Genomic DNA, 23,665 nt, shown 5'->3' with positions numbered 1-23,665 from the left:
TAATAAATTTGCTTTACATTAAAGTGCATGTATTGTCTTGTATTTATTTTGATCAGACTTTAAAGAATCTATTTGGAACTTTCAGCCTAACAACACAGGGAGTCTCAATCCAGCTGTGAGGAATCTCTCCAGCTGTAGAGCTATCTGCCTCTGGTTATGAGGGTGTTTCTCCAGCTGTGGAGAAGTCAATTTTCACTGCTGAGGACCTACCTAGCTCCAGCTGCAGAGCCGCCTCTCTCGAGCAGTGGGGTTTCTTCAGCTGTGTGAGAGTGTCTCCCCATGCACTTCTCTATGTTTGACCACTATCTGCTACCTACCAGCCCACTCCACCAACTTGTCAATGTCCTGTTAGAGTTCCACATTCCCACCTCACAGTTTAAAATTATTTCATGTTTTGTATCATTTGCAGACCTTGAAATTGTCCCCACATCAGTGAAGTGGGTCCACAGCGGACTCTTGGGAGCACTGGATTCGGATTTGGCTGGTCTGGGACCCAGGCAAAAGTGAGGACTGTAGATGCTGGAAATCAGAGACTAGATTAGAGTGGTGCTGGAAAGGCACAGCAGGTCAGGCAGCATCCAAGGAGCAGGAAAATCGATGTTTTGGGCAAAAGCCCTTCATCAGGAATGAATCACTTCATTCCTGGTGAATAACATTTGCCTGAAATGTCGATTTTTTTTTTTCTCCCTGCTCCTCGGAAGCTGCCTGACCTGCTGTGCTTTTCCAGCACCGCTCTAACCCGGTCTGGGACCCGGCGCCATCAGTGGTGGCTGCATTGGTAAGGTCCACTGAGGACTGATGGCAGCGGCAGCAGCGGTGGAGGTGAAATAGCGCCTGAGAATAGAGACTCCTGTTCCAACAGCAGGGCAAGGGGAAACGTGGTGGGCCACTCCAGGCCCATTCTGAGCAGTTCCCTCATTTTGGCACACTTTCCTCATTCCTGAAGAAGGGCTCATGCCAGAAACGTCGATTCTCCTGCTCCTTGGATGCTGCCTGACCTGCTGCGCTTTTCCAGCAACACATTTTCAGCCCCATTCTCAGCAGTTAACCAAGAGGGACCGAAAAGTTGAACCTTTTTATTTCTTTATTTTTCTGTCCTTAAATTCTAAATTTTGGTTTATTTTCCTGTGTTTTAAGATGGCACCCAGAGCCAGAGAATGACGACACTATACCACACTTTTCACTGTATTTTGTAACAAAATAGATGTGGCAATAAATAAATCAAATCAAAGCTGTATAGCATCAATTCCTGATGAAGGGCTCTGGCCCGAAACGTTGAATTTCCTGTTCCTTGGATGCTGCCTGACCTGCTGTGCTTTAACCAGCAACACATTTGCAGCTCTGATCTCCAGCATCTGCAGCTTTTTACTCAAAGCTGTACAGGCCTATCTCCAGCTGTGAGGGGGTCGACCTCCAGCTGCAGAACCGCCTGTCTCCAGTTGGTGTCGCCCGCGAGCTCAGTCCTGTCCCCTCCAAGCGGCTGCTGATAAAGTTTGTTGTTGAAGCCTGTGCGGCTGCGCAGTCGGGAGCGGGCAAGATGGCGGCGTTGGACGGCGAGCAGGTAACGGCAGCTGTTGGGGTCGGGAAGCCGCCGTGAGCGTCCCCCAGCGCCCTCGGTGTGAGAGCTGCCGTCTCCTCCGTGGCCGGTGGTTCCCTCAGTCCTGGTCTGGGGGAGATCGAGTGTGTACCCGCGGGCTCGGGGCCTGTGCTGTGTGGGCCCGGGCCCTCGCGTGGTCCCTCGGGCCCGGGCCCTCGCGTGGTCCCTCGGGCCCGGGCCCTCGCGTGGTCCCTCGGGCCCGGGCCCTCGCGTGGTCCCTCGGGCCCGGGCCCTCGCGTGGTCCCTCGGGCCCGGGCCCTCGCGTGGTCCCTCGGGCCCGGGCCCTCGCGTGGTCCCTCGGGCCCGGGCCCGCCTGGAGTCGGCCGCGGTGACGGGCTGTGAGGTGGTGGCGGTGGGGCAGATTGAGGGCACCGCTCTCTGGGGAAGGCGAAGGCTCCAGAGAGAGAGAGAGAGAGAGAGAGCAAGGGTTCGGCGGGAAGACAAGCGAATGTACGCAGGAGAAAGTTTAAAAATCTCCCAACACCAGGTTATAATCCAACGGGTTTATTTGGAAGCACCACCTTTCGAAACGCTGCTCCTTCATCCGGTGGTTGTGAAGCAGAACCATAACAGAATTTATAGCAAAGGATTACAGTGTCATCTAGGTTTGATCAATATATCATTTCAGCTGAATGAGACTGATTTTTTTTTGCTGTAAATTCTTTATCTTATGGTCCTGCTTCACAACCACCTGATGAAGGAGCGGCGCTCCGAAAGCTAGTGCTTCCAAATAAACCTTTTGGACTATAGCCTGGTGTTGGCTGATTTTTAATTTTGTCCAACACCGGCTCCTCCAAATCGTACACTGGAGAGTTAGTGCAGACCTGATGGGCCAAATGGTCTCCATAACACCTCTGACATTTCGTTGGAATAATGTGATGCGCCGGTGTTGGACTGGGGTGCACAAATTCAGAAGTCACGTCACCTTCACCTGACAAGGGAGCAGTGCTCCAAAAGCTTGTGATTTCAAATAAACAGTGTCGTACTGTGACCTGGCACCATGCACCTTTTGATTCTGTGGGAAAACATCACAAAAGTGCGAGTTGATGGTGAAGAAGTACCTCACTGGGCTATTAGTTCAGAGACCGAGACTGTGTTCTGGGAACCTGGGTCTAACTCACAATACTCCAGATTATTGAGTTTAAATTGCAAAAATAACCTGGAATTCAAAGTCTAATGATGATCGTAAAAACACATTTGGTTCCTTTAGGGAAGGAAATCTGCCATCCTTACCTGGTCTATCCTACATTTGACTCCAGACCTCCTGCAATGTGGTTGATTCATACCTGCCCTCTGAAGTGGCTGAGCAATGCCCTTTTCCTTCCTTCAAACAATGAATCAGTTATCTCCCATGTTGAACACCTCAACGAGGGAGCACTGAGGGTGACAAGGGTAGAGACAACCTCTGGGTGATGGCAGAGAGTGAAAGAACCAACAATAGGGAAAACATTACCAGAATCCACAGGTCTTTGTTTTATTTTAATGTGAGACAAAAACAGAAATTGCTGGAGAAACTCAGCAGTCTGGCAGCATCTGTGGAGAGAAAGTAGAGTTAACTTTTCAAGTCCAATGATTCTTTTTCAGAACAGTTCTGAAGAACAAATCAAGAGCAGTGAACTCGAAATGTTAACTCTTTTCCGTAGAATCCCTATCATGTGGAAGCAGGTAATTTGGCCCTTCAAGTCCACACCGGCCCTTCGAAGGACATTCCACCCTATCCCTCTAACCCTGAATTTCCCCTAGGTAACCTACCTAACTGCACATCCCTGGACACTATAGGCAATTTCCCATTGGCAATCCACCTAACCTGCACATCTTTGGACTGTTGGATGGAACCAGAGCACATGGAGGAAATCCACACAAACACGGGGAGAATATGCAAACTCCAGACAGTGTTGCCCGTGGCTGGAATTGAACCTGGGTTCCTGGCACTGCGAGGCAGCAGTGATTAGATTAGATTAGATTACTTACAGTGTGGAAACAGGCCCTTTGGCCCAACAAGTCCACACCGACCCGCCGAAGCACTACCCACCCATACCCCTACATTTACCCCTTACCTAACACTACGGGCAAATTAGCATGGCCAATTGACCTGACCCGCACATCTTTGGACTGTGGGAGGAAACCGGAGCACCCGGAGGAAACCCACGCTAACCACTGAATCACCATGCCTTTCCTTAGGTGCTGCCAGACCTTCTGAGTTTCTTCACATTCTGCTTTTGTTTGAGAGAGAAAAATGTACTTGATCTCATCTTCAATCACATGCCTACTGCAGATGCATCAGTCTTTGAATGTGTCAGTAAGAATGACCAGCACTCTGACCTTGTGGAGATAAAGTCCCATCTTCCTATTGAGGCTTCTCATCATGTTGTGTGGCACTACCATAAATGGAAGACACTTCAAACTTGAGGCTCATCGTCATGAGGTCCTGTGGGCTACCATCAGCAGCAGAGTTGTATTCTAACACACTGTACAGACTCATGGCCTGACATATACCCCTCCCTACTATTACCATAGAATTTAGCCAAAGACCAACCTTGGTTCAATAAAGAGTGTAGGAGGGCATGACAAGAGCACTACCAAAACATAAGGAGCGACCTGAGTTAAACAACAGGATAAACTAATTGAGTAAACTATGCTATAAACCCAAAAGTATTTGTTTTTAGCTCCATTCATACAAAATATAAATAATTGGTTAACAAATAAATAAAGTAAAATCACGAACTGGCCAGATTACTGAATTGGTTTTCACAATGTGTTGTCCCAAAAACTTAGCTGATGGTTTCTCAGTTGACTTTGTGAAGGTGTTGATTAGGGTCACGTTTACAGTTCACTCAGATAAAGGCAGTAATACTTATTATTTAGTTTTCTATTCTCTGAGCTTCCAAGGGCTGCTTATTGGAACTTTCAAATCTTCAGGCTGTTGCATCAACAGCCACATGACTTCTCACAGAAAGCACTGTCCCAATTCAAGCTCTGACAATTCCCTGACAAACTCACCACCTTCTTCACAAGATCCCAGGTACTTTTCAACATCTGACATTTGCTTGAGCATTAGGTTTGTTTCCAGATTTGTTGGAACCAAATTTCCAGGTATTAACCTCCTTAACAGCCAACTACTGCTATGTGTTTTCACCTAATGCTGTTCCCCAGTAATGAAACATCTGCAGGACCTTTTGATCAGGAACAAACCTGCATTTAACTTTCAGGCCTGACCTCATGAACAAACAAAAGCTTGTTTGGTTCATTTTCTTTCCATTACCCACAGTCTAAAAGTCATCTTTAATTCACAGTTCCCAGTTTAAGCTCCTAAGAAAAACTGATAAAAGAATAAAAACTAATTAAAATTTAAGCAAGTGCTCCTGCTATGTTTAGTCATAGATGGTATTGCGACAGTGAAACAACTTGCTGGAGTAGACATCTCCACAAATATCTCCGTCCTCAATAATTGAGGAGGCCAACACATAAGTGCAAAAGGCTGGGATATTTATAATAATCTTCAGCCAATAGTGCTGAGTAGTTACAGTAATCTGTCTTTCCCTCATCCAGGTGTCCCCAACATCTCTCATGCCTGTCTTCAGCTAATTCAGTTCAATCCATATGACATCGAGAAAAACCTGAAGGCTGAGAAGTTGAGAACATCAGTTTAGTGACACAGAAGGGAGAAAAATTCCTTTATGCAGTCAGTGGTTAGGACCTAGATTTGGAATGTGCTGCCTAAGGGTTTGGTGATGACTGATTCAATAGAGGCTGTTTTGGGGAAAAAAATTATCTTCTACTGAAAACAGAGACAAAGCATTGGTTCAGTGTTTCTGCCATTTCTGAGTTTCCCATTATTACTTTGCCTTTTTCATCATCTAAACGGCTAGCATTTACTTTCACTATTCTCTTCATTTTAATATACTTGCAGAAAGTTTGGTATCTGTGCTTAAACAACACTGTTGTTTACATGTCAGCATTACTGTTTAAAAAAAAGTTTCCACTCTGCAGACCTCTGAAGCCCATATGCTGCTGCGGCTTTCAGAAAAAAGATCAATGCATGTGCATGCCAACTGGCGTGCCTGACCTGAGAGTGGCTGCCCAGCTTAGTGGGGAATGTTGATTGCAGCTTTCCTTCTCTGAAAGACATTGGTGAACCAGATGGATTTTCACAACAGTAGTGATTTCACAGTCACCATCAACTAGCTTTTAATTTCAGCTTTATTAATTGGCGGAAGTTGAGCTCATGTCCCCAGTGCAGTCACCCAGATCTCAGATTACTAGTGACATTATCATTATACCATTAACTCTGTCACCTGACTTTCTTTTACAATGTGAATAAAAAGTGGTACATGATGAAAACCGAAAATTAAAGGAAATGCACAGGTCAGCCAACATCTGTAAAGAGATGGCAAGTTATTGCTATAAATGTGTACCCTCCAAAAAGGGCTCAATGAAAGCTGTACACCTGAAATATTAAACTTGGTATAATAATCAAATGGTGCATCTCAGTTCAGGACAGAATGTGAGTTGCTGATTATGCTACTGGTGATCAACCAGCTTGCAACAGTCTCACTATCTGTACTTGCACAAAACCTCGTCTGGTGACCTATTTGTATCTGGGAAATGTTAGTGTCCTCAGAGGAGTAGATGAAAGGAGTATAGTGAATTTGCTAAGAATGGAAGTGATCACAGTACGTTATCAGAAAGTAAAAGCTCCAGGGCTTTGTTTATCTGTCTTTTGAATTTGAAACACCAAAGAATATGTTTGCAGTTTTGAGCCCACTGCATTAAATTCAGCAGTTCTCGAATGTTTCTTTAATGGAAAATTTGCTGGTGTATTTTATCCCAAAATATTTGTATTAATTTCCCTTCTCATTTCATCAGGTGGCTAAGGCTGTGAAGGCGCTGCAGGCATATGTGAAGCAAAGCAGAAATGATGCAGAGCTATTCATGAATGAAAATGAGAACATAATGCTGAATGTTACAGTATGGAAGATTCCAAATCAGGACCAAACAGTCAAAATGTAAGCCAGTAGAAATAAAACGGGACATAGAAAATGCGGCACGTTACTTGTTGTTTCTGTGACCACCTGCAAGATTTTGTAAAAATGTTGGAACAGTTTATGCTTTATTTCAAGCTGGTGAAACTTTGCACTTTTGCCCCTTTCCTCCTTTACCTTTAATGAAAAGTATATATGAGGAGAGAAAATCCCAAGCTGGTTGCTCATCCAAAACTTGTTTGCTTGTAGTATGGCATTTCTGTTTGGAGCAAACCCTTCCAGTGGCTGTCTTCGGAACCATACCCCACACTGCAGATAATGTCATCTTCATCTTCACCTTGAAGGACAAACAATATGTACGAAGAGCTCTTGGGGGTGGATGGGGGAAGCAAAGACAAACTGAGCAGCTCGGGCACCATCTATGGAGAGAAATCAGTTAATGCTTCAAGTCCAGTGAACCCCCGCCCCTTTCAGAGCCTTCAGAAGGCTCACTGGACTTGAAACATTAACTCTGTTGCTGTCTCCACAAAGGCTGCCAGATCTGTTGAGTTTCTTCAGCAATTTCTGTTTTTGTTTCAGATTTCCAGCATCTGCAATATTTTAATTAACTAAGCAAGGAACTTGTTTACTTTTTAAAATTTGATAACAAAATCCATAGTTGGTTTGATTTAGACCATCTAGTTAGATAATTGTATTTGTTTTTATACAACCTTAAGTGATTCTTGTATTCGCGCCAACTGCTCTGTAATGATAATAGTTGTGGTCAAAGGGGATTTTCTTTGTTCGAACTAAGAACAGTTTCATTTGTCTTGAGAGGAGGAGAGTTTCACAGGAATGTGAAGTCAGAATTTAGTGGAATTGGCTGTAGATCATTTACTGAAATCTGTTGGATTTCACCCTGTTGAAGAAAAGTAGAGAGGAGATACTAGAGACTCTTGTCACAATTTTTTTTTCAATTCACTCCAGGCATGCAAGCTATCTCTTAAATTGAGTAGGAGCCTATTTGAAACCTCTGATCACAAATTACACATGTTGAGAATGTATTAGGAGGTCTCAAGATAAATGGCCTTTTTCTGCTCTTAACTTCAATGTCCATACTTTGAGATAAAATTGTGCATTGAAGAATGCTTAAGTTCATCAGGAACATCCAAAGCAGACTTTTTAAAGTAAGTTGGGTTTGACAAATTTAATAAATGTAGTAAAGCAAGAAAGTATGCTGTATATGGATGTTTAGTAATATCTCAGGAAGCTTGTTTCAAAATTGCAGTGTATTGTGCAAGAAGAAATGTAGCAGCATGGATGGAACATAAGTAGGAGCAGTAGGCCATCTGGCTGATCGAGCCTGCTCTGCCATTCAACAAGATCATAGCTGATCTTGTCATACACTCAGCTCCACTTACCTACTTGCTCACCATAGCACTTAATTCCTTTGCTGTTCAAAAATATATCTGTCTTTGTCTTAAAAACACTCAACGAGTTGGCCTCAACTTATTTAGTGGGCAGGGAATTCCACGGATTTACAATCCTTTGGGTGAAGAAGTTCCTCCTCAACAATGGAGAATTATTTGAGCAGCAGGAGCCAGCAATTCATTTGCACTTTGATTAGTCACTCTACAGCTTGTTATTTAGAATTTTAGTAATAATAATAGAGGAAACCAATGTTATTGGTTAATGTGGCTAATTTTTAACTTTGAACTCTGATGCTGAAGGGAGATTAATTTTATTTTTGCAGAAATCTGCCTCATGGAATTCGATCAGATTCGGCCGAAGTTTGTCTCTTCACCAAAGATGAACCAAACATGACTGCAGATCAAACAAAGAGATTCTATATAAAGCTTCTCAGCAAGCATGGCATTAAGAATATAACACAGGTAGGTTTCTAGTTTGGGCAAGTTATAAACTTGCTTTTAAAACTATATTTGTGCATTTTATTTTCGCACTGTCCATTGTTCATATTCTGTGCACTAGTATTAGCTGATTGGAATTTGTGACATAGCATTAGCTATATTCCTCCTTATCTTTGTGATTATCAGAGCATGGACAGGGAAAAATCTAAACAATTGTCTACTTAATTACCTGTTGTGCATACCTATCCCCATGAAGATTATGCATTTCCATATTACAGATTGTTGAGCTCCATGTCCAAAAATGGGAAAGATTTTAATTCTGTCTGTGCATCACTACCAATAAACAGACCCATTTGATCCCCATTTGAGTTTTGATTTTAACTCAAGATGGGGAAGACAGTCTGTTCTCTCTCCCCCAAACCACCCACGTAAAGACACAAATTCTTTCTTTCTTTCTTTCTTTCTTTCTTTCTTTCTTTCTTTCTTTCTTTTTCTCTCTCTCTCACTCACGCACTCACTCACTCACTCTCTCTCTCTCTCACACACACACACACACACACACACACACACACACACACACACACACACACTCTACACCTGTATGTTGTATTGTGATTTCAAAATTGAATTTGAATTACTTTGAATTTATTCAGTTCTTTTTTATTTGATTTTAGACCTGTGTGTAATTTTAAAAGCCGTTCAATTTCTTAAGTGATAAGCTTCTGTTTCAGTCTTTCATGTTAATGGTTCTTGAAGATGATTTGTTCAAATACAGCTGCACATGTTGTCAAATAAATACGTTGAAATAAAAGGGGCTCAACCAGCGAAGCTCACTTACTGAGGAATTGACGAATTTATGTATTAGCAAAGTCACATCTCCCATTGCTAGATTAGTAATCCAGTGAAAATATAATGATTTTGTTTCCTTTGTTAGGTCATTCCATATAAAACGCTGAAGGCTGAATATAAGCCATATGAAGCAAAACGTCGTTTGTTGAGCAGTTTCAATCTGTTCTTGGCTGATGACCGAATAAGGCGACTTTTACCCTCCCATTTAGGCAAACATTTTTACACTTCCAAAAAGTAAGTCATGTAAATATATTGGTATAATTTTTTTTCCTTATTGTGGTATTTCTGAAGAACTGTCCTGATGAGTGCAAGACCAAATACTTCAACAAAATACTTCCTCCAGCAGGACTGATGTTCTGTAAAACAAAACAACCATTTAATTGCAAAGTTAATTTATAATCTTACAGTACAGAAGAGGTGCTTCAGCCCAACAAATTTCCACTGCCCAAAATATACCATTTTACCACACTAGCCCCATAGCCTTGAATGTTATGATATTTCAAATACTCATCCAAATACTTTTTAACAGTTGTGTGGTTTCCTGCCTCAACTATCCTCTCTGATACTATCACCACCTCCCCACAACCAAGGAAAAATATTTTTCCTTGAATATCCTCTAAACCTCCTGCCTTTCACTTAAAATTATGCCTTTTTGTTAATGACCCTTCAATTAAAAGAAAGAGCCGCTTTCTATCCACGCCCCTCAAGAGGTCCCCTTAACCATCTCTACTCCAAAGTAAACAACATGACTTCTCTAGCCTATCTTCATTGCTAAACTACTCTATCCCAGGCAACATCATGGTGAATCTGCTCTGCACCTGCTCCAATGCAATCACATCCTTCATATAGTGTGACCAAAATTGCACAGACTACTCAGCTGCAGCCTAACCAAAGTGTGGACAATTCCGATATGGCCTCCCTGCTTTTAAAATCTATGCCATAACTGGAAGAGGCAGCATCCCTGTGCTTTCTTATATTCTACTTAACTACCCTGTCCAGCCACCTTCAGGGATCTGTGGAAAGGCACCCCAATGTTCCTCTGTTCTGCTTAGCTTCCTAGAGCCCTGCCATTCATTGAGTACTCTCTTGTCTTGTTCCTTCTTCCAAAGTGCATCACCTCACATTTGCCAGGAATCAATTCCATCTGCTACTGACCAATCCCTTCATATTGTCTTGTAACCTAACACCTTCCTCTTCACTGTCAACCACCCAGGCAATATTTGTATCAACCTCAAACTTACTTATCATATTCATCTACATCATTTATGAAAAGCGCAAACAGGGGACCCAGCACCCATTTCTGTAGTATACCAATGCACACCAGGCTCAAGTCACACAAATAGCCTTCTGCCATCACTCTCTGTCTTCTGTCACCAAGCCAGTTTTTGATGTAATTTCCATGTCCTTTTATTTTCTTTATAGTTTCCCATGTGGTACCTTGACAATGCTGTACCCTCATTCACAAACCCATGCTGACTATCCCTGATCAAACTGTACCTCTTTAAATGAAGATTATTTTTCTCCTTCATAGAATCCCTACAGTGTGGAAACAGGCCATTTGGCCCAACAGGTCCAAAGCAACCCTCCGAAGAGTAACCCACTCAGACCCATCCCCCTACCCTATTTCTCAACATTTCCTCTGACTAATGCATCTAACCTACACATCCCTGAACACTATGTGCAATTTAGCATGGCCAGTTCACCTAATCTGCACATCTTTGGACTGTGGGAAGAAATCCGAGCATGCAGAGGAAACCCATGTGTAAGCTCCACACAGACTGAGGCTGGAATCGAACCTGGGAGCCTGGTGCTGTGAGGCAGCACTGCTAACCATTGAGCTACAGTGTACCTAGTACTTTCCCTACCACTGATTTAGACTCATTGCCTATCTGTGCAACCCTTATAAAGTGGAATCACATTACCTGCTGTCTGGTACCTCCCCACTGGCCAAGGACAATTTAAAAATTTGGATTAGGACCTCAGTAATTTCCTCTCACTTCTTACTGAGGTTTTTTTAAGTAAATTATACCAAAAATGCTGTTCACTGATGTTCAGTTATCCCAAAGCATAAGATCTAATTCCGCTAATAAAAAAATGGTGATTGTGGTTGGAGGCCAGTCATCCTAGCCCCAACACATCACTCCAGAATTTTCTCAGGACAGTGATCGAGGCACAATCTTCAACTGCTTCATCAATGACCTCCTTTCATGAGGCTGAAAGTAGGATTGAATGCTAATAATTACTCCGTGTTTAGTGCTATTTGCAACTCATCAGATATTGAACCAGTGCATGGCTGAATACAACACCTAGTAAAAAATGAGGTCTGCAGATGCTGGAGATCACAGCTGCAAATGTGTTGCTGGTCAAAGCACAGCAGGCCAGGCAGCATCTCAGGAATAGAGAATTCGACGTTTCGAGCATAAGCCCTTCATCAGGATGAAGGGCTTATGCTCGAAACGTCGAATTCTCTATTCCTGAGATGCTGCCTGGCCTGCTGTGCTTTGACCAGCAACACATTTGCAGCTGAATACAACACCTAGACAATAAATGGCAAGTAACATTTGACACCCCATAAGTGCCAGGCAAAATCCATCTCACAATAGGAGAGAACTTATCCAATTCCCTGTGACATTCAGCAGTACTACTGTTGTTGAATCCCTCACTATCAATATCCTAGGGAGTCACTATGAACTAGAAACTAAACTGAATTGACCATACAAATAGAATATAGAACATTACAACGCAGTACATGCACTTCGGCCTTCAATGTTGTACTGACCTGTGAAACCTATCTGAAGGCGATCTAACCTATACTATTCCATTTTCATCCATATATCTGTCCAATGACCATTTAAATGCCCTTAAAGTTGGTGAGTCTACTACTGTTGCAGCCGGCTGTTCCATGCCCCTACTACTCTCTGAGTAAAGACACTACCTCTGATTTCTGTCCTATATCTATCACCCCTCAATTTAAAGCTATGTCCCATCATGCTAGCATCACCATCCGAGGAAAGAGGCTCCCACTGTCTAACCTATCTAACCCTCTGATTATCTTAACTGTCTCCATTAAGTCACCTCTCAACCTTCTTCTCTCTAACGAAAATGGCCTCGTGTCCCTCAGCCTTTCCTTGTAAGACCTTCCGTCCATACCAGACAACATCCCAGTAAATCTCCCCTGAACGCTTTCCAAAGCTTCCACATCCTTCCTATAATTTGGTGACCAGAGCTGTATGCAATACTCCAAGTGTGGCTGCAGCAGGCCTTTTTACAGCTGCAGCGTGATCTCATGGCTCCGAAACTCAATTCCTCTACCAATAAATGCGAACACACCATATGCCTTCTTAACAACCCTATCAACCTGGGTGGCAACTTTCAGGGATCAATGTACATGGACACCAAAATCTCTCTGTTAATCTACACCACCAAGAATCTTACCATTTACCCAGAACTCTGCATTCCTGTTACTCCTTCCAAAGTGAAGCACCTCTCACTTCTCTGCATTAAACTCCATTTGCCACCTCTCAGCCCAGCTCTGTAACTTATCTATGTCCCTCTGTAACCTGCAATATCTTTCAGCACTATCCACAATACTACTGACCTTAGTGTCATCTGCAAAGTTACTAACCCATCCTTCTATGCCCTCATCCAGGTCATTTATAAAAATGACAAATAGCAGTGGCCCCAAAACAGACCCTTACAGTATATCACTAGTAACTGAGCTCCAGGATGAGCATTTTCCATCAACCAGCACTCTTTTTTTCAGCTAGCCAATTTCTGATCCAAACTGCTAAATTACCCTCAATCTCATGCCTCTGTATTTTGCACAACAGCCTACCATGGGGAACCTCATCAAATGCCTTATTGAATTCCGTATACACCACATCAACTGCTGTGCCTTCATGTTTGTTACCATGTTGACTATGTAGGCAGCCGCATAAGTAAATGTGTGGTGAAATTCTTGTGACTCTCCCATTCTAAATTCAGATAGTTAGTGTGCAAGGGTGATTGGTACTTGCATTGCAGAAGGTGTTCTTTCTGAAGTTAATATGAAGTTTGAAAATCACAGAAACATATTAATAGAGGTTGCATGAGCTCATTTGGAAAACCTGTAGCTGTCTTGTCTGTTAATCCTGTCAAACTCTTAATGCAGTCTTTGTGAGCAGTGTAGCAATGCAATGTTTTGAGCATTTTCTTGTGTATTGTCAGCTCATTTTATTTTGCTTTTTGTTTTCAGAGCACCTCTGTCGGTAAAGCTAACTTCAAGGAATCTTGCAAAAGATCTAAACAAATTAATCCAGGGTACAATCCTTTCCGTGAACAAGAAAGGCAGCTGTTAGTGAGTATTGAGGCACATCACTGCATCATGTGTTCCTCAAGTTTCAGAAGATCTAGCTGTATTTTGCCTACTGAAAATATTTCCTTTTCGTTTGCAAAACATATCCAAATGGATTTAACAAGTAAAAGAATGAAAGTTCCCACAGAAGTCTAAATTATGTGGACTTGCAAATTCCAGGTTTTGCTCTCAACAAATCTAATGTTGCTAATTTTGAAAAAGGCCTTTTTTTTTGATAATTTTACTTAAAGACTCTATCCTTCCAAATTTCTGAGGACAGCAGTTGCTGGGTATTTCTATTGCTCATATCTGAGTGCTCATGCTGCCATGACCATGCACGTATGTGTACTTACGGCACAGCACAGCTTATTTAATCACAAACGTGCTTTGATATGAGTGCTTTGTTTAATTCTACACCCTTCTGTGAACAAAGTGATCAGCTACTCTTTTAACTGACACGTGGTCTCCTCTATTTGTCAACAATTTAAAATTAGACTCTTGATTTGAAATGTCAGCAAACAGAGCAGTATTCTTATCATTTTCAAGATCAGTTTCAGGAATAACTATTAAGTGTTTTTTTTAAAAAAAAAGCAGGACTCAAAAACAATGGCCTGATGTAGCACTTGTGAATAGGAACTGAGTTCTCTGGCAAAAGTGATGTAGTTAAACAGAATAAGCAGATAGTCATGTTGAAGTATTCTGATAGAGTGAAAACTAGGCACTTAAAAGCAATTAATTCTTCAAAGCATAAAATAAAGTTTGAGGTATGTATATAGGATTACAGTAGAAACTGAAATTATGATTTCTCCATTAATATTTTTAATTTTTAAGTTTAATGATCTCTAATTATGAACTCATTGGACCATTGAGTCCATGATCATGCTGCAAGGTGTAATGTTTTCACTTCCTTCGAATCGTGCAGTATGTAAGAGGCCTTTAGGCCCATTGCATCCACATCAACAAAACACAAACTCTACACTAGTCCATCTTCCCAGCACTTGGCCCATAGCCTTGAACGTTATAACATTTCAGTGCTCATTCAACTACTTTTTAGAGGCTGTGAGGTTTCTGGCTTCAGCTACCCTCCCAAACAGTGTATTCCAAATTTCCACTATCCTCTGAGTGAAAAAAACTTGTCCTCAAACCTTCTGCCTTTCAACTTAAAGTTGTGTTCCATTGATCCTTCAATTAAGGATAACTTTTGCAGTAGGACTAAAAGTTTAAAGGGGTTTGTTCACATTAGATCCCTGATTCCTGATTGTCTGGAAACTGAGCGACTTCAAGACATCCAGTAATTAAGCATAGAATGTCTAAGGATGACTTTTGGATTTCTCTGTTTAACTATGCATGTGCAGATTCCAGTGTTTAATGTTTTACTGAATTAAAGGCACTGTGTAAATGCAAATTGGTGATACTGACAGGACTAAACATTCAGTTTCAGAGAAGTAATAACAATTAGTGATAGTCTTGACATTGTCACGACAAAATCTGATCCAGTTGTGTATTTTTATTTCACCTGAATTGATTCTGATTGTTGGTTTGATAGTTGCCTGGTAATTTTATTTTTCAATTCAGTGAAGTGCTGCTGACTACAATAGCAAAAACTAATGACTAGTGGGGTCATAATATGGTTCAGCAATCTCAGTAACCTGTATGTTTTTTAAAACATGTCTGTTCCCAGTCAATTCCTGAACATCCAATTTAACTGTGGAGCCGCATAAATGCTGTATTATGCTTTCAATCAGTCAGTGCTAACTAAATAACTTATTCCAAGCTTCTAGCCAGCCTGTCTATTTCTCTACAGCCTGGCTGAAGCCTTCACTGTTCTATGCTGACATGATGGCCTTGAACCTGGGACAACTTTTAGATTATTTTTCACTTCTGATCAACATCAGACACTGTGCCCTGGAAATTTAAACAGATTGTAGATGTTGTTTGAATTACCAGAAGATAATTTCAGAAATATTAATTGCTCATTATTGGTTCAATGTGAATTTGCAAAACTGAAAAAAATCTAAATGGTCTTGACTGCAGAGTTGGTTACATTAAGTAACTTTAGGGAAAATTAAGTGTAAGAGATTTCATGGTTTGTTGTTATTTGTGTGAAAGATGCATGTGTAATTTCCTGGTGTGTTTTCTGCTTTTTTTTCCAGTGCCACCGTTGTAGCTCATACTGGAATGAAGCCACAGGAAGCCGTGGAAAATGTTACTGCAGCTGTTCGTGTTATTGCACAAAAGTTGCCCATGGTATATAGGAATTGTACCCTTGTTGGGAGTATAAATGATCACGTGTACGCATGTAACTATCCTTTGAACTGCATGTACACCACACCTAGGATGATTTTGACTTATTACTTCAATTGTCATCTTTTCTTTGCTTTGCCCTTCCTCCAACTCCCCTCTCTTGCTGTAATTAGAAATTTTTGTTTTGTTCTTTTAGTATAGACTATGTAGGTTGTTGCAAGTGACGGAAAGTCGAGGTTTAAAACAAAAGTTTCCAGTCCAGGAGTGGAATCTGTAAAGTGCTAAAGTAAATGAGATGCATAAAGCTGAGAAAAAAGAAATCCCAAAACGCCTCAGAGAAAAGGAATTGAGCATCAGGAATTTATATTTTAAAACTGTTACTATAACAATCAAATCCAAAGACAATGTAAAATTAAGCATATCTTAAGAGACAAAACAACTAATGGTGATTAACTTTTACCCATTATTAACTCTAATCCTTTATTTTGAACTTTACTTCAGATCCAGGTGCCATGACTTTTTGAGAGAGTTTTCACCATGTATCACTTGTTTTGAGAGAACTCATAAAATTTAGCAGTAGTTCTCCTGTTTTTGATGTAATTTCCTATCCTATTATTTTTGTTTAATACAGTCACAAATATGGTTACAAATTGTTGCTTTGTGAATTTGCTAAACTGATCATGAAAATATGGGGAATATATTTTTACGGTGTTTGTTAAGGAGAGATAATTGATTTTTATTTGTCTTCTCATTAGTAGGATCTGCTGAAATGTTGTAAAGTTGAGCCTAATTTATTTCTGATAAAGTTGTTCCAATAATGTTTTCTTTTCTGGTGGCAGCAATGGAAAAATGTGAAAGTTCTTCACTTGAAAACACCAGCTTCTATTGCTCTTCCCATTTATGCATCTGGGATGCAGAACCTTCAGGATCTACAGGAAAGTCTTCCAGAGTCTCTCAAAAAACAGCACAAAGCAGTAAGTAAACAACATTCATATTTTTTATAAGAACAGTTACCATATATGTTCACTTGAAATGTAGTAAAGACAACTTTGCTTTTACAAACATTTACATTGATACAGCATCTTCAACATCAATAATATAAAAAGCATGGAGAGGGCTGAGGCTTGAGAATCTGGATGCCAAACCAGACATTGAAAAGACTTGCTTTACATAAGTTTAACTGCCTATGAAGTAGATCTGAAGTAATGGTTGTGTGAAAATTTTTTAGCAAATTTGCACAAAGCGCAGTTCCACAAGCAAACATGAAAGAAATGACCAGAGAATTTGTCATCATGCCGAGTTGAAGAATAAATACCAGCCAAGGCATCAAAACATCCTGTTTTCCTTTTTGAATGGCAGGTAATGCTTATCAGACAGGGCAGCTGGGGTCTTGGTCTAATATGTTGTCCATAAGGTGGCATTTCTGACATTGCAGCATTTCCTTTGTGTTTTCATGCAAGTGTCAGTCAAGATGATGTGTGATTGGGCTTTAATGGTAGGAGGGTTGTGATAGTGGTAAGTATTAGAGTGGATATGAAGTTGAATAGGATGTCAAAATGAAAATTGTCTTGGCCAGCCTGAGACATCGCCCAGCCTAGTCGAGAGAATTCAAGGCAAAGGTATGGACCTTGTAATACTTTTCCTAATATTTAACAAGACGGAATAGTGATGCTGGATTAAAAAGGTTACAGTGGTGCTGGTGTGCAGCTGGGCATTGATGATACCCAGCTCCACCTCACGATCTGATTGCTTGTCTGAAATAATGCAGTAGTAGATGAGTAATGACTGGGAAATGTTTACTATCAACTGTTCAATATCATGCCAATTTGTTCATCAAGCTGTATTACTCATTGAGTCATAGTTCTTAATAATAAGGCAGGGTGCCACCTGAGGAGAAAAGAAACTGGGATCTCTTGCTACCATGATATGCTCCCCCATGTGTGCAAAGATTTGTGCATTGACAATCCGCTTGCTGAGTCATACAAAGACCCACGGCAAAATTCACTTCCCTGAGTAGACCTTATCTTTCCAGTGAGGAATAGCCGGTTACCTTTGTACTTTGAAATTACTTCACTAATTCCATCTTAAGTGTCCATTGGGTAGTGTCCCTGCCTCTGATCCAGAAGCTCTAGATCCAGTGCCACTCTAGAACTGGGTGGCCAAGGAAGCATCATTCATGATGTGCTAAGTACATTGAGTATCAACTTGTGTAAATCCTTACGTGTATCAGCAGCAAGAGGTAAAAATGAGAAAGATTCCTGGTCTGTCAAACATTGGAATGAAAGTTGGACTTTCCACCATCACTACAACATGCTTGAAAGAATGTACATTGCCACAGCAATTCTGACTCCTCAGGAAATCCAGTTGACTAGACAGCGTGTGTGGATTATGGATTTAGAATATGCGTGAAAAGACAAGAGCCTGGCAAATTGGACTTGGTGTGTTCCTTGTTCCACCATAACAGTTAATCTCTTGAAATAAACAAAATAGCTGCAAACAAGGTTTTGCCTCTGCTGTAAAATGTCTGGATTATTGTTTTCAACTCTATATTTTTAATGGCTTGCGCTGCATGCATAAGCCACATGCAACCATGATCTGAAGATATTGTGATTTGTTAGTAATTACCATTGGATGGTTTAATAATAAATTTAGCCAAAAGTAAATTTGTGACAACAAGAGTAACTTGTTTGGGACATATTGTTGATCAAGGCGAGAAGTGTTGTCAAGGTCAGTGAATGTAAAGATTCCAATAGAATTCCCTAATAATAAAACTGAGTGAGAAATCAAGGTTTTAAGAACATGTGGATTTTATTGGAAATTTGTACATAATTTCAGCACAATAACTGTACCTTAACAATCGAATGTTGTATGGTCAGCAGATGCTAAGCGACATTTGAGAAGCTGACAGCAGTCTTAATAAATGAACCAGTGTTCGTCGCCTCTGATTTTTCCAGGCCTTTCCAAATGGCAATTGATGCTGGTGATTGGCACATTGTTATGGGATACTAAATTGGGAATAGAGACGCCAGTGAGGTACTTTTCTAAGAAACGAAGCATACATCAGAAGATGTACTTAACCATGGAAAAAGAGACTCTGAGGTTATTGTTGGCTCTTCAGTGCTTCGAGATCTGTATCAGACGTGGGAATAAGAGAGTGCTAATTTACACTGATCAAAATCCATTGGCCCTCATTGAAAAGTTTAATATTTAGAATGGCAGCCTATTCAGATGGAGTCTTATTACAATCATTTAACATAAAGATTATTCATCTCACTGGAAAAGATAATGTAATTGCAGGTGCATTGTCCCAAGTATCGAAATCAGTTAAAAGTTTAAGAAATACTAAGACTGTATTGGGGTGAGGGGGCATGGTAAGTCTTTTGTTTTATTGTTAGTCTATAGCTTACTTTGTAATGAAGCACTTTTTTTGAAATGATGTTTCATTTCCTTAAGGCATTACAGAATATGTCTTTTTATTTTGGGGCTTTCCAAAATTGTGAACTGAAATGAGAAAGGAATATCTTAAACATAAGGAATATGTTTTGAAAGGATGGCTGAATGACTCTTGTTGCAAGTATCATAAAAACTATTTGAACAAATGTTAATTGAAGTGGTTGGAGCCAAATTAGAGACGTGATTCTGTATACGGATGTAGCTGGGTGGCAGTGAGTAGTTGATTGGTCTATAGAACAATGATCCTGCTGAATTTTATTTCTCCTGCGTGTGTTGCTGAAGTTCATGTGCAAATGTGACTTCCAGAAGTTGATGCTGGAAATAGTGTTGGTGTGTCAGTCACCATGTGTGGATGTGGAGCAGTCAGACAACTTCAAGGGGGTGCTATTATACACAAGTGACTCGTTACCAATGGCAAAGGCAATCCAATTGATATGTGACCTGTTGTCAGGTAACGGAACAACATGGATTCAGAAACAATTTACAGAGAAGGGATTTGATTTCCACAAGCTTAGAAGTGGTGTCTCTCTTCTCTGCAGTGAAAACTCATTTTAAACTAGAAGAAAATCAGTTAATCTTTCCTTTAGCAGTCACAATAAGCCACAACGTTTAATTGGTAAATCAGAGACATCTTACAAATGATCCAGCCAGCCTCTGGTGTTTGCAAGCCAGTGGAAGCATTTGGAAAAGAAAAGCCAGGAGGAAACATTTGGATCAGCAAGAACCAACTCAACAGAATTTGTAGACAAAGATTACTGAGCTATCTTTGCAGGTCTTCCCCACTGTCTTTGCATTCTCCGTGTTTGTGTGATGTAAGAGGGTTTATAAGGGAATTAGAGTAGTAATTTATAATGTATATGACAGTTTATGACTATTTACCCGTAGCTAGACTCTTAATTACTTGTCATACGTAGTAATTCTTGTTCATTTCTGAAATTTAATCTTTGCTTTCTATCAGCTTCAGCCTGAAAATCGAGTAATATCTCAAAATATTTTCACTATGAACATTTTTCAGAAGAAGCAGAGGAAGACAAAAGTTGTGAAATCAAAAATTCCATCTACTGCTGTTAGACGTGTTCTTGTTAAGACAGTGGAGAAGAAGTCAAAAAAATCAAAGCCTTCTATTGTCAAGAAACTCTCCACAGAGGAAGAAATACCGCAGCTAGTTCCCATTGAAGAGCAACCGGTCACAAAGAAGGCAAAATTGCAAGTAAGCCATCCCCTACCTCCTGTCTGTCCTATAATGAAGTGAGCCAGGGCTCCTTTTGATATCTGCTACAGTGACATGGATGCATCAAATCTGGAACTTCACCAAATGAAGGATTCCCTCGCTCATACCTCTCTCCTCTCCTTCCAAGGTTGTTTGGTTTCCTGATGTCATAATTATTTTTATTAAGTATTTTGAATTGCCACCTCAATAAATACAGTAAAATTCGTGTCATCCAGTACCATAGCAACCACAATGCTCTACGAGCCATAATCACTGGTATCCCCTCTGATCGCGAAATGTTTTCTCTTTGAGATTGATTTGTTTATGCTGATTGCAGTTGTGCTTATTTCTCCATCTTTAGCAAACACAGAATGCAATATAAATCTCTCTCTAGCCAGCCAGAAAGTAATGCAAGAGGAACAGGGCAGCATGGTGAGCGCTGTGCAGTATTTGTTTTCATGTCAGCAATTCCTTTCTCTGTTTTAAGTGATTGTTTTCTCTGCTTTGTTTTATACACGGTGTCTTTGTTGTCTTTAACTATCAGCTCATTCTTCCTGAGACACTGAAACGCATCACAGCATAAGTCAATGCATATCATTTCAACGCCACCTCATTACTGTTACTGTTGTAGTAACTCTCCACATAAATACATATTTGTTTTATTTTTGGCATCATCTGTTCCTAATGTGTGCTGGATGACACAGATTTTACTCTGGTTTGTCGCCATTTTTGGACCTTTTTTTTCCCTGCTAAACGCACATTTCTGTGTCTGTAGGTATGTTCACATATGGATGCAATCGTAGCCATTATTGTGTTGTCTTAGGTTCTACCTAATTGATTTTAAACATGATGTACTGTTGAAGATGCTGGATAATTCTCAGAGCTGAACTTTGTAAAGGTTGCGGAAGATTTATGATTTTCTTGTTGCTTTTTAAATCACAGTTGTATGAAAAATGCACTCAGTCTCACTTGGCTTCTGCCAACCTTATAAACAGTCAAGAGAATTCTTAGCTAAGATGATACAATGAAGAGTAGAAAATTATAAGAATTTTAATTGTTCTCCCTTATATGAGCATGTGATTTTGTGTGCAACAGAGACACTTAACTGTGTAGTTAATTTAAAGTGAACTATTTGCCATTTATGGTAATGAAAATTGAGTTCTCTTATAAAACTGGTCAGAGACGACATGTTGGTCTATTTAAGATTGTATGTATTAGATGTCCTTACTAATTTTTTTTTCTCTTTTGCTGAGCAGAAATTAAATGGAGAAAACCATACCACCCCGAAGCGAGTTAATGGAAGTGAGAAGCCAGTTGGTAAGAAACAACAGAAATTAAAAAACAAAAAAAGGCAGAAAACAGCTAAACAGAACACAGGAAACCAAGGACTACAAACTCCAAGTTCATGACGGAAATGCCTTCAGACATAAAACCATGAAATGAAAATCAATAATCCCTTATATGAGAGTACTGCACTGAAGGAAACTCTTTTTAAAAAAAAAACTCCACTGAAGTCAGTAGGAGAGAAATTTGTGAAGTCAACAACAAAAGCTCCTAAACAAAAACAAAAGATTCTCTGGTCTGCTTGAGCCTTGGTGGCAGAAGCCAAGTGAGATTGAGTGCATTTTTCATACAGTGTATGATTTAAAAACAATTAGAAAGACATAAACCTTCTGCAGCCTTTACAAAGTTCACCTTTGAGTATGGTGTAGATCCTTTCTTCAAAAACTGGTAGTAAATTCTTTGCTATTCCAAGTGGTCTGTCAAATACACGTCGTGTTGATTCGTTTTGTTTAAATATACATGACATTGTTTAATAATCTAAATGAGACCTGTTTGTTGATCACTGTGGTAACAATCTGAAGAAAGTCTCATCTGCAGCAGAATGGAAATTGTCACCAGTGCATCAATCATGAGAACTGAGGAATAAGATGCCAAGTTTAACAGCTTTATGAGCATAAATAGGAACAGGAATAACTAACTGTAACTAAACGTAAAGTAAAAATAAAAAGGTTGCTGAGACCTTAATTTCTTTGTAAACTATGTCACCAGTGATCTCTAACGTCATAGTTAGGTATTTGCCTTATTGTTTCGTATTCTCCCTCCGTTATCCACCAGTTTCCAGCTAAATTGCTGGGAATTGACTTGTGATCATACAGCTGATGATAACTGTTCGCAAAAGAAAAATATTGCAGATACTGGAAATGTGAAATTAAAAAACGAAATGCTCAAAATAATCAGATCAGGCAGCATCCGTAAATTGCAGTTAATGAGAGTCATCATGACCTGAATCATTAATTGTTCCTCTTTCCAGATTGTATTTTACCTGATTTCTGTATTGGCTTGATTTGTCCTCTATTTTATTTCTTTTCCCTTATTCCCCTGTTAAAGTGTTGCACATCAGCTTTGGGAGGCTTACTAATGGCTAAACAATGGCGGGTGCTCAGGAGTGTGAACCTATGCCCATTACAGGGAATGCATTCAAAATGGATGTAAAGACAATTATACACTGGTGGGAAACTAACTATAGGGTAAGATTGTCAAGGGTTCTCCCCTTGTAATTTTTGCATCTGTTGTTCCCCATTAACTTTCAATTACAACACCCAAGCAGAAACATTTATTTTTATGCATGTGTCGGAAGCAAATAAGACAAGGCAGACTGCTAAATTTTAATAATCTGTTAGTGTCTCGAGGGAAATCCATTGCAGGGTTTATATAAAGTTTCCAGTGCATCTGAATTTGTTCCAGTGCTATTAATTGTGTGTCCATATATGTGCTGAACTTGGCTAATCCTCATTTTTGCTTTACCCTGTATAAACATTTCTCATGAGAACTGTCATTTGAAATGTAAGCTGTAGTCAACTCTTTGTTTATTAATAGTATATCAGGCATCCAGAAACCAAATAAAACATTTTTATCCAATTGTAGCTTTATATTTGCAGATATATGTTTTGTCATTTTTTATTTTTGGAAGTAACTAGGGTATAGATACAGGATGCATTGTCCCAACGTTGCTGATTATAGTTTAATTTAAAACCTCAACTTATTATTTAAGCTTTCTAATGTATGTTTAAAAAAAGTTTACGTTGAGGAATTTAAATTCAATTAATTTAATTAAATTAAATAACATATCGTTAATGCAGACTACAA

General features: G+C 40.1%; 1 protein-coding gene across 2 annotated transcripts; it reads left to right on the top strand.

Annotated features, from left to right (window-relative positions):
- The first annotated feature begins 1,519 nt into the window (after nt 1-1,519).
- rsl1d1 (ribosomal L1 domain containing 1) lies at nt 1,520-23,411 on the top strand. 2 transcript variants are annotated; one of them, XR_009645753.1, is made up of 10 exons: nt 1,520-1,561; nt 6,464-6,603; nt 8,312-8,450; nt 9,361-9,509; nt 13,510-13,611; nt 15,762-15,855; nt 16,692-16,826; nt 20,321-20,515; nt 20,877-20,947; nt 21,772-21,856. XR_009645753.1 is itself a non-coding variant. In XM_060840111.1 (9 exons), the coding sequence occupies exons 1-9, from the start codon at nt 1,538-1,540 to the stop codon at nt 21,922-21,924; spliced, it is 1,131 nt and encodes a 376-aa protein (XP_060696094.1). In that variant the 5' UTR covers nt 1,520-1,537; the 3' UTR covers nt 21,925-23,411. The 2 variants fall into 2 exon arrangements, 1 of the variants encoding a protein (XP_060696094.1); XM_060840111.1 differs by lacking the exon at nt 20,877-20,947 and having other exon boundaries at nt 21,772-23,411.
- The last annotated feature ends 254 nt before the right edge of the window (nt 23,412-23,665 follow it).

Source organism: Hemiscyllium ocellatum, chromosome 20 (assembly GCF_020745735.1).
Source record: "Hemiscyllium ocellatum isolate sHemOce1 chromosome 20, sHemOce1.pat.X.cur, whole genome shotgun sequence".
Taxonomy (NCBI): Eukaryota; Metazoa; Chordata; class Chondrichthyes; order Orectolobiformes; family Hemiscylliidae; genus Hemiscyllium; species Hemiscyllium ocellatum.
This window is presented reverse-complemented; position numbering and strand designations above follow the sequence as displayed.